Source organism: Crocodylus siamensis, chromosome 5, assembly GCF_052110815.1.
Source record: "Crocodylus siamensis isolate JL-2025a chromosome 5, ASM5211081v1, whole genome shotgun sequence".
Lineage (NCBI taxonomy): Eukaryota > Metazoa > Chordata > Crocodylia > Crocodylidae > Crocodylus > Crocodylus siamensis.
The window spans coordinates 51,370,006-51,381,226 of NC_143399.1; the positions used below are offsets into that span (position 1 = coordinate 51,370,006).

Below are 11,221 nucleotides of genomic sequence, written 5' to 3' on the forward strand. Positions count from 1 at the left end.
GACTCCAGCCCCGGCCGCGCTCACCCCTTCACCACGAAGAACGGGTCCTCCATGGACATGGCGGCGCGGCGCGGCCCGACCCAACCCGAACCCAGCCCCGGCCTCCGCGCCCCGCCGGACTGAGCCCAGCGCCGCCCGCCCTGGCCGCAGTCACGTGACGGGGGAACACGGCCCCGCCTCGGCGCTGGGGCAGGAGGGGAGACCGTTCCTGCCGTCACGTGACAGTAACAAGTACAGCCCAGTCAAACCCCTCGGGAGCACTGTACGCGGTTGTGTCTACTGCTGTCACGTGACAGTGACAGGCACAAGTCCAGCCCCCACCGGGAGGCCCGGTGTGCGCATGTGCATGCTGAGGGACGCACTGCGCAGGCGCCGCAGCCCCCGCCCCTCCGCCGTCGTGGCTGTGCCCGCCCCCTACCCGGCTCGGCCAATCACAGACCTCGGGGCCCCTCGGCGGTTGGCGGATGACGCGGGCAGGCTGGAGGACCTGTCCTAGTCTAGGTCTCTGTTCCCACGAAGCCGGTACCGGTGCAGGCGGTATTGACAGGTGCACGACCATTACTGTATTTGTACAATAATTTTGACCCTTGCACGGTGTCCGGCCAATAACAGTAAAAGTGCCCAAAGCCTACTATAATTTTTTAAGCAACTAATTTCTGCACTATGTGCAAAACTCAAATCGTTTTCAGAAGGCTTTAGCTGGGTTTTGGGTTTGCTGTCAGTGCTTTTGTATGTCTGCTGGTCTCAAAATAAAAAAAATATCAACTTTAATGGCATAATTCTCACTCACTGCACAGTTACAGTGAGCAATATAAAGTAAAAAAGACTTATTGGCAGACTTATTTGCATATTTTTTCAGTGTAGGGTACCTTTTCAGCAAATGTGATAATTTTGAGCTTCCAATACAATAATTTAAGACTCAGGTGTCCTGAGGTGACGTGTTGTTCCTGGCCTCCTGGGGCCTGAGGAAGGAGGCCTTGCACTGGAAAGCTCCTCTCAAGGGCCAGCAAGTCACAGGGCCTGTGGAAACCTTTGCACTGTTCTTTTATTTCCTCTGTCAGAAAATGCAGAAAACAAGCTGCCATTTTCCAAGAGCCACCTTGAGTCTAGTGAGGGGAACCTTGAATCTAAATACAGTTGAGAGCCACTGATAAGGGAGGATACACTTATGTGGGGAGCAGGGGTGGGGCAGGCAGGGAGCAGACACATGCATGAGTATGAGTGAAGCATGTGGGGCACAATCTGAGACCTTGGGCAGGGATACCCCCTGCCCCTGAACTGGCCAAATAATGTGACTGCTCTTTTCTTCTGTCGTGCCAACTGTCCCAGCTGATAGTGCTTTAAAGTAGGAAGCTTGTTTGGCAATGTGGCTCGCTTGTTGTGGGAAATCTGCAGAGCAGTTTTGCAATCCAGAACAGGATAATCGTGAATATTGAGGGAAAAGCTGTTGCGGATTGTGAAACCAGGGAATCGAATTCAGTGCGAGAGCCTCTTTAATGACAGGCTTTGGACTTTAAATAAAACACCCCCTTTAATTGGGATGATGTAGTCACATGTTGCAGTCCTTTGTTGCATGTTCCCATGGTTTGAGTCATCCGTAGGCAGGAGGAGAGGCATGCTCTGTCCAGAGGACACTTCATTGTGAAATGCTTCTTGCTTTGCAGATGGAAAACTGAAGATGTCTGAGAGGACTAATGGAAGGGACGCAGGGGAAGCAGAATGGGGAACCTGTCTCAGGCACTTCTGCCCTTCCTGTCCTCATCCAACCTGCAAAAGAAAACACTGGGGTCTGTCCCAGAGACTACTACTGAGTCCCACCTTTTCGAGGCTCCCCTGTCACCTTGAAGTTTCACAGTCCCATTCTGTTTGAATTTTACCTCCCTTTACAATCTCCCTGCCCAAGCAGCTGCCAATCTGCCTGTGTAGTTTCCATCACCTTTTCTGCCCTACCTGTATGTAGGGTGGCCATCATAGAGGACAGTACAGTTGTCCTCTGTCCTCTATTGATACGAAACCAGACGCCTTTATATCCTCTCTCTTTCTCTTCAAGAGAAAAAGAGAGGACATAAAGGCGTCCGTCCTTGTATCAACAGAGGACAAAGTAGCAGAAACTGGAATGTCCTCTGTGATGGCCACCCTACCTGTACGTCTACACCAGTGTTATTGCCTACTTACACCCAGCTGTTCCTCCAGTAACTTTAGGCCTTTGCTTGTTTCCTTTAAAAGTGTGGAAAGGCTGGGGAGTCCTGTCTGCTAGCGTCTGACCACAGATTTGGTTAAAGGAAGAAAGTTAACCTTTTTCATGAGAAAAAGATACATGTGGCCTTGAATTGTTGAGCACTTTCTTATTCTTCATTTCTCCCTGGGAAAAATGTAGTGGCACAACAGCTCTCTCCAGCTGGGAATCAGTTTCTCCATCTGAGTGTGAAGCCTTTATTTCAAATGAAATGTTCCTGCAATACCTGCACAAAACCAGTAACAGTTACTCCATATTCCTTTTCTCCCTTTCTGGAAGCAACAATAGAGGCTCCTATGTCTTTTATTTGTGCAGGTAACAGGTGTAACTAAATACTTCCATTTTCAAGTGCCAAATGTTTTTCAGGTGCCAGCACCATCTGATGAGGCAACATTTCTTGATGTGTTGCATTTAATTTGTATACATATAAATTGGTTCATGCCATTGCGTACTGAGTAATTTTGCTACCTTCCAGGAAAACACTGGTTCAGAAGTGCAGAGCTCAGCAGCTTTATCAGTGAGACCTGTTGCACCTTTTTGTGCCAGCTAGTTGGTAGTTCTAGGCTGGTAGTAGCAGTTTGGTGTCTTCAGAAATTTTGCTGATGAGTCAGCTTAGTTTGAACTTATGTTAATTACTAAGACAGTTTGCTGACATGTAAATGTATTTCTAAACAAATGCTGCAAATTAAGAACATTTGTTAAAGGTTATCATGTTTGGACTTACTCAAGCAAATGCAGAAGTCCTAACAAAAATGATTTATGGTGTTTTGCTGTCAGTATTGTGGAATAGTGCAATTCATCTCATTCAAGTGTGGCATCTCATTCAACATTATCTGGATCAAGAGTGAATTGAACAGAGAACAACTCAATTCAAATAGTAGCTTATAATTGTAACTTATGGAGATTAGAAGTTCCTTAATAAAGTACATTAACTTTTTTTTAGCAGAGTTGAACTGGTGCTGTTGTCATGGCGGTCCAGGGAATATGCAAGTAATGAGTTTTGTTTGGTAATCTTTTTTCCCCGGATAACTTTATAGTTGAGAGAGATATCTTTGCAATTTTCCAACTTGTTCAAACTTTCTCCTAGAATGACCTGAAAAGAGGATTCTATCTAATAGCTGAGAATTTTCAAAATTCACAGCAAGGAGGTGGTTCTCTTTTTTTTTTTTTTTTTACGATGAAAGCTAATTTAATGTAAATGATATTTAAAATCAAAATATCACACTATCAAAAAACTAAGTTGTTGAGCCTCTTTTGACTTTCTAGGATGGGTGTGGCCTTGTCTCAGTTCCTAAATGAAAGTTTTGATTTCACTTTGCAGAGCTGCAGATTGCTCCAGTATGTTCCTCCCCTGGCCTGACAAAAATTTCTGGTAGAGGAGAGTCTTTGTAGGCTGCATTCCACTGTAGAGCCCACTGGGAACTATTCAGTGAAAAATATTTGATTTGTTAAAGCCAGACCAGTTTTGACAAAATGTTCATCAAGAAAGAGTTCTCACTGTGCCTGTACACACATGCATGTGCCTGTCATCCCAGAAGAGCTACCGCCTTCTGGGCAGGGTCCTCTTCTGGAATGTAGGAGCTCCATCTTCAGGTCCCTGCTCTTCTACTCCCCTTCACCCTAGGTTAGTACCCCAACCACTTTCTCTAAAATCTAAATCTCTCCTGTGGGAGCCAGAAAGAGTCCCCATAGTTCAGTCATTAGAATACTTGCCTGGGATGTGAGAGACTGAGGTCCCTGGTCTGAATAAGACAAAAGAAGATACTTGCAGCTGTGTGTCCCACACTGAAAGGAGTGCCCTATTCACTAAACTCTTCTGTGGTGTGTGAAAGTCTTTATCTTTTTCTCCTCAAAAAATGGTAGAGGGCCTTGGTTTCACTTCTATGCAGAACAGAAAAACTCAGCATATTTTGAAATCCTGAAAATGGTATGGAGAAGTTGTTCCCCTGTGTGAAAGTTCTTGAAAAGTGTGTCATTATAGATACTGATCATTATGGACACACAACAATGGACATAACATGCTTAAGTTGTAGCAGTTCTGTAGATAATAATTGCTGATGTATAGAATTCAGTGATGCTGAATGATAGCTATGAACCTCAGTGAGCTGTTTCACCAGAGTAACAACTCCTTTGATAGTCCCTATCATAGATGGAGCGCCATCAGTCTTTTGTTGGCACAGTTAGCTATCATAAAGATGGAGCTGATTTTCAACAAAGTTCTTCAGTTTGGCTATTATTCCCCTCTGCAGTTATCTGTTCATGCACTGCATTATTATGGGATATTTCAAAACTTTCCCTGTTATTGCATGAATAACTGGTACCTCACAGGCTGTATCTTTGTTCACAAAGATCTGTAAAAAATAAATCTGGATATTTTTTTCCAGATCTCTTTGAACCAGCATACGTTGTTGCCACTCTGTATTTAAAGTGGTACTTGACTTGAAATCAAGCTTAGGTGGCATTCTGAATGATAGGCTTTAATTCAGATGCACAGATTATTACACTTGATAATCTAATTTGCATAGCTGGAATATATAACCCAGACATAAGCAGGTGTCATTTGGAGAGCTGTTTTGGTCTGCATTAATGCAAGTCAGATGGCTGATTATAAGGATCCCTTTAGGTCATAAGATCTTGAGTCCTATTGGGACAGGACATGGCAACTGCTTCATTCTGAGTGGATTCAGATTGCAGTTTCTGCCTTTCCTCAAAAGTAGTCAGGTATTAACCAGGCTTGACCAGTGACCTGAGTTTGCCATTTTGTGACTGTTTTCATCCTGTGAATTAACCAGTCAAATTACTCCAGAGTAAAGTATCTTAGGTGTATTTAACAACCCCATCAGGTAAAATTTTGGCCATTCCCTTGTTAAATTTCCAAACTGGCACCATTGTACTTTCTCCCATGCTCTCCATTTTGCTCACCAGAAGCTCTCCATAAACATCTACAACAAAGCTACTTCATCATCCTTTTTTGGGTCTTTCCTTCAAACCTTCCTAAGTTGCATTGTTTACAAGAAGTCAACAGTGTTTAAGCCACTGGTGTTCTGAGATTGCTGCCTGTTAAAATGACCAATATTATCTTATTACTTCATTGTGTACCCACACCTGACTGCCTGCCTGCCTGCCTGCCTTTACATGGTGTTTCTTGTCTTAGACAATAAGCTGTCTTCAGCTGAGAACCATTTTTTGCTCTGTATTTGTACAGTGCCTAGTACTATGGGGTCACAGGCCTTGACTGGGATTTCTAGGAGCCCTGGTAATGCAAAAAATAAAGACTGCATATGAATGCAGTTTTTTTTTCTTGTTTGATGGGGCTATATATTTTGATAGATGACCTTGTGAAGGTTCACCTTGAGAAGCTGGATACCGTCAAGTCAGCTGGCCCTGACAATCTACACCCCAGCATACTCAAGGAGCTGGCAAGCATCATAACCCAACCTCAGGCACAGTTCTTTGAAAACTCCTGGCGTTCTGGTGTAGTGCCTGAAGACTGGAAGAAGGCCAATGTGGTGCCTATCTTCAAGAAAGGGAGGAAAGTGGATCCGGCTAACTACAGGCCTATCAGCCTGACTTCTATCCTGGGGAAGATCTTAGAAAAGTCTATTAAAGAGGCCATCCTTAGTGGACTGGTCAATGCCAACATCCTAAGGGGTAGCCAGCACGGGTTTGTTGCAGGTAGGTCTTGCTGCACCAATCTCATTACCTTCTACGACCAGGTGACCTATCACCTGGACAAGGGAGAAGAGGTTGATGTCATATATCTTGACTTCAAAAAAGCCTTCGATCTGGTATCCCATGATCACCTCTTGGTGAAAATGGCCAATTGTGGCCTTAGGTCCACCACAATCCGCTGGCTGGGAAATTGGTTCTGTGGTTGGACCCAGAGGGTAGTAATTGATGGAAGTCAATCATCACGGTATCCTGTGACCAGTGGGGTCCCCCAAGGCTCTGTCCTTGGGTTCATATTGTTCAACATCTTCATTAATGATGTGGACATTGAGAGTCAGGAGCGGACTGGCCAAGTTCGCCAATGACACCAAACTTTGGGGCAAAGCATCCGCACCAGAAGATAGGTGGGTGATCCAGGTTGACCTGGACAGGCTCAGTAAATGGGCGGACGAGAACCTGATGGTGTTTAACACCAAAAAATGCAAGGTTCTCCACCTTGGGAAGAAAAACCTGCAGCATCCTTATAGGCTCGGCAGTGCTACGCTAGCTAGCACTATGGAAGAAAGAGACTTGGGGGTCATCATTGACCACAAAATGAACATGAGCCTGCAATGCGATGCTGTGGCTAGTAAAGCAACCAAAATGCTGGCTTGCATCCATAGATGCTTCTCAAGCAAATCTCAGGACGTCATTCTTCCCTTGTAGCCGGCCTTGGTGAGGCCACAGCTGGAATATTGCATCCAGTTTTGGGCTCCACAATTCAAAAAGGATGTGGAGAAGCTTGAGACAGTTCAGAGAAGAGCCACGCGCATGATCAGAGGTCAGGAAACAGACCTTACGATGACAGGCTGAGAGCCATGGGGCTCTTTAGCCTGCAAAAGCGCAGGCTTAGGGGTGATCAGATGGCCACCTATAAATTTATCAGGGGTGACCACCAGGATCTGGGGGAACGTTTGTTCACCAGAGCACCTCAAGGGATGACAAAGTCGAACAGTCATAAACTAGTGCAAGACTGTTTCAGGCTGGACATAAGGAAGAATTTCTTTACTGTCCGAGCCCCCAAGTCTGGAACAGCCTGCCATCAGAGGTGGTTCAAGCACCTATGTTGAACACCTTCAAGAGCAAATTGGATGCTTATCTTGCTGGGATTCTATGATCCCAGCTGACTTCTTGCCCTTTGGGCAGAGGGCTGGACTTGATCATCTTCCGAGGTCCCTTCCAGCCCTAATGTCTATGAAAATCTATGAAATCTATGAAACTTCTTGGAGGGCAAATTTGACTGCTTTTTGTCAGATGTAATGACCTGAACATTCAAAGTTTGCCTGGTTACCTTCCTTTCTTTCCTTTTTTGTGTTCTTGTGACACCGTATTTAGCAGAGGTCTCAAACTTGCTGAAATCTGACAGGGCCGCTCTGGGAGTGCTTCAGCCGTGGCTTCGTACTTGTGACCTCTGTGGCTGGCTCCTAATGAGACTGTGAAAGTAGCCTAAACTTTAGCCACTATAAAGAGAGGAATATCAACTGCTGTATTAAAGTTGCCTGATATTTCTCATTAATGAAACTTTTCCGATTCTTAGGAGAAAAATGGTAATACTTCCAGTATTTAAAGCAGGGCTGTCCACCTAGCGGCCTGTAGGCTGCATGTGGCCATCAGGCCTTTAATTATATCTAAAAGAGTCAGTTAGATCTGATAGATTTAAAAACTTTTGAAAGATCACCAGCTGTGGTCTGCAGTATTCTCCGTACAACTTGATCGAAGTTAGCTTAGCTGTTAAAAGATCTGAATACCTCAGTCCTATTAAACCTCCTTACTGGGGATTGTATTCAGAATTCTAGGATCCTTTTGCATCCTGCTATTGCACCCATACAGAAATGCACAAATAGGAGAGAAAGGAGGGCATTCCCTTATTTAGCAATTCCTTTTCTTCTTGGCAATGTCAACCCTCCTGCAACTGTCCTTGTCATGGAGATGGTGTTATCACAAAGCTTGTTTAAAAGGAATTTCACTACAAGATATACTGTATATGTAAATTCCTCCCTATAAGTCACAACTTGGCTAGAGAAGCAAATTTGACATAGGTAATCTAGTCTGGCTTAACATTGATATATGTCATCTGATGCATCTCTCTTCCTACCAATTTGCTATGAATGAGCAGTTGCAGCTAATGGTATAACTATTTTGAAAGTTTTGATCTAAGTGGCATATAGTGTATTTGAAATGGCCAAATTCTGCATTTATTTTTTAGAAAATCCTTATTTTGAAAATGTTAAATAGAATTTTTTAACAGTACAGTTTAGTTTTTTAAAAATGATATACTCCATCTTATAAAATTCATGCCTTCTATTCAGGGAACAAGATTCATGTCTGTGGAGTATAGTGGTAAGTGAGATATAGCTTAATTTTCTACAGTCTGGTCAAATCCATTAAATAAGATTTAATATCTTATTTATCTGCATTAGTCCTATTTGACACATACTTCCAAGTCCCTCTTTAAGATACACTGTAGTTCCAACTGCTCTTTGGGTGCAGTTAGTTCTGTTTCCTGTAAATGTAGCAGTTGAAATTATTGTCATAAAGCCAATGATGATACTTCTAAATAATTTGTTTAGTTCAGTGCATTTTTCTGATTCACACAAATATTAAATGTAAATATTAAATGTAATTATGAACAGTGACATACCTGTAGGTAATGATTCCTGAGAAGTATTGGTAGCAACAAGGCCAAAAAACGGAACAAGTTTAATTGTTGGGGTAAGGACCTTCATGGGCAGCCAGTTTAAGGCTTATGTAGATAGGCATTTCAAGATGTAGCATGTCTAAAAGAGTAGTTTAGACAAGGCATTGTGCCATTAGTGTGTGTTAAACTAGTCAAGTCAAAATCTGAGAGAGCGCCCTGAACTAAATATGGGATGAAGGGAAAAGCAAGAATTTTGTGAATATAGCAGTGACAAGTGGGGAATTCCCTTCTGTATGCCTCTTGCCGAAGAGATCTGCATGCAATTGCTGTTTTCAGCTTCAAACTTTCTTCAGTCCTCCCTCAAAGAACTTGGTCTCCCTGTGGTTCCTGCCTTTTCACATTCCTTTTTCTATGCTATTTTCCATAGCTTTCTTCTGATCTGGCCTCTACCATTCAGGACATGAATAGAATAAATAAAAAAACTACAGGACAAGGTACCTTAAAATGTATTGTAAGAGTTAAGGAATGTTTAGAGATGTGAGGGAATGAGCTTCACCATTGTGGCTGACATCACCCCCACCATTTTCCTCAAGTCCAGGCTATGTCCTTATTGTCCAATCCTGAAAGGTGCCCTAACCAGCTTAGACCAGGGAGAGGAAACTGGTTGACATTGTCATCTCTTTCTAGTTCCACTGAATCCTGAAAAACACCTGCAATGTGAAGCTGAGGTTCCTGCTATCATTCTTTCCCATATGTGTTATTTTTTGCCCCTTGTCTTCCTCTTCTTGCCTTCTGTGTAGTAAGAAACTGTCTTGACCAGCCAAGACAAATATCACTTTTGCAACATTACCGTGAGCTTGCAGCCAGAAAAACAAGCTAAAAGTAACAACAGCTAGTTTGCACTAAGAAAGCACCAAAAGGAAGATATAGTTTCTGTCTTGTACTATTGTTTCTTTCTCCATTTGTGGGTTTTATTTTTCTTGGTCAGAAAGGCAACAAGATCCAGCCTCATCAATGACAATTCAAGATGATTCAAATTAAATTTGTTTTCTCTTTCCCGAAAAGCCTAGTTTATACCATTTTCTTCAATATTATCTAAACCCCATGAAATGGGTATTTTCTGTAGAAAATGGCAGACAGTAAAGGAAATAGATTAAATGAGCTCTGCTTAAGTTTCAAATGCCTGTAAGTCTTTTCTCTCAATAAAAGATTGTAAGGGTTTTCAGTAGCGGTTACAGTGAGAATAAGCCAGTGATAACATTAAACCCTAACCACAATTAAATATTCAATGTTGGACTGGTCAGCAAGGGGTTTTAATAGCACCTTATCCCTTTCAAATCCTTGTGATATCTCAGAACTGGCTTCTGTGAGCGTGTTGTTTCAGCATGGGTCCTGTCAGAGCTCTGCATGCACAGTGAGTTCATAGAGCTCCAGCAGGACCGCTGAGTTCACTGTTTATATGGCATTCTGGCAGCCCTTAAACTGACCAGCCACTGGGCTCAGAGCTCACTGCAGATGAAGCTCTCTGCTGATCAAGCTGGTAGCCTCCTGATGGAGACTTGAACCTTCTTTCTAATGCAACTAGGGAAGGGTATTATTCCTTAGGTAACGAGGATATTGCTTCAGGGAGTACAATTATAAATGAAAAGCCCTGGTGATTGTTGAAAACATCAGTGTGAGCCCTCATTGGCACTCTCGACTCCGAGGCACATACTTGCCTCCAGTATAGTGGGGGCAGATGTGGTATAACTTAATGAGCGGTTGTGCTGCATAGTAATATCAGTGCCTTAGGGGATTTAAGAAAAATGTCTTGAAAGCTAAATGTAGCTTGCCAAAGGGATGGCTTAGATGCAGGGGTTCTCAAGTTGCTTTCTCTGAAATTCTTCCAGTTGCACCTGCTGGGCCAGCTGGGTTAGAGAACTGACAGGTACTGAGGAGCACTCAAGTCAGAGGGAGACATCTGGGAGAGATATTAGTAATTCAAAGAGGTGTCTGCATCTGGATAAGACACACAAGATAGCTGAACTGGAACTGGGACTAAGATCACAAGGGGCACTGCTGTCCAATTCACCAGGTGTCAGATGAAGGAATTAGATGAAATAGGCACAGGGTCAAAAATAAGATCTGTAACTATAAACATGCAAGAAGCTGAGAAGCAAAATTAGGCAAGTTGAACATGAACTGTTTACCTCAGAAAGGAGATGACTGAAAGAGGATGTCATAAGGGCATAAGGACAGATAGAGAGAAGGTAGAGCTGGCTCTTCCGTTGACTTTGTCTCCTAATACCTTCCCTGGAAATTAATAGTGCTAAACTCAAAACCAAGGAAAGGGAAGTCAGTGACAATTAGCCTTTGGAACTCATTGCCACTCACTTCTTTGATGCTAAGAGCTTAGTAGGACTCAGAAATACACGAGCTATATGGATAATGGAATTTGGCAGGTTTGTTATAGTAAAAAATGAGTTTTGGAAGACAGATAACACCTCCTGCCTTAGGGCTAACCCCAAGCTCCAGATCCTTGTTATCTATCTCTGGGGAACTCTTGACTTTGTGTATCTTCTCCCTGGTTCCTGAGCAGCTGCCTGACTATCCCATTTTTTATTGTGGGGGGAAGACAGTCATTTAGTCAGCCTCATAAA

At 43.2% G+C, this 11,221-nt stretch overlaps 1 protein-coding gene across 3 annotated transcripts in view; it reads right to left on the bottom strand.

The window, feature by feature from the left end:
* The window catches only part of STX6 (syntaxin 6), a 31,725-nt gene extending 31,549 nt beyond the window's left edge, over window positions 1-176 (bottom strand). For 2 of the 3 annotated variants that reach the window (XM_090047861.1, XM_090047862.1), the window contains exon 1: window positions 25-175. In XM_090047861.1, coding sequence (XP_089903987.1) covers window positions 25-59 — 35 coding nt within the window. In that variant the 5' untranslated portion in view covers window positions 60-175. Of the gene's footprint in view, window positions 1-24 lie in introns of all 3 variants that reach the window. The other variant, XM_090047859.1, reaches the window with a different exon arrangement.
* Window positions 177-11,221: the final 11,045 nt, after the last annotated feature.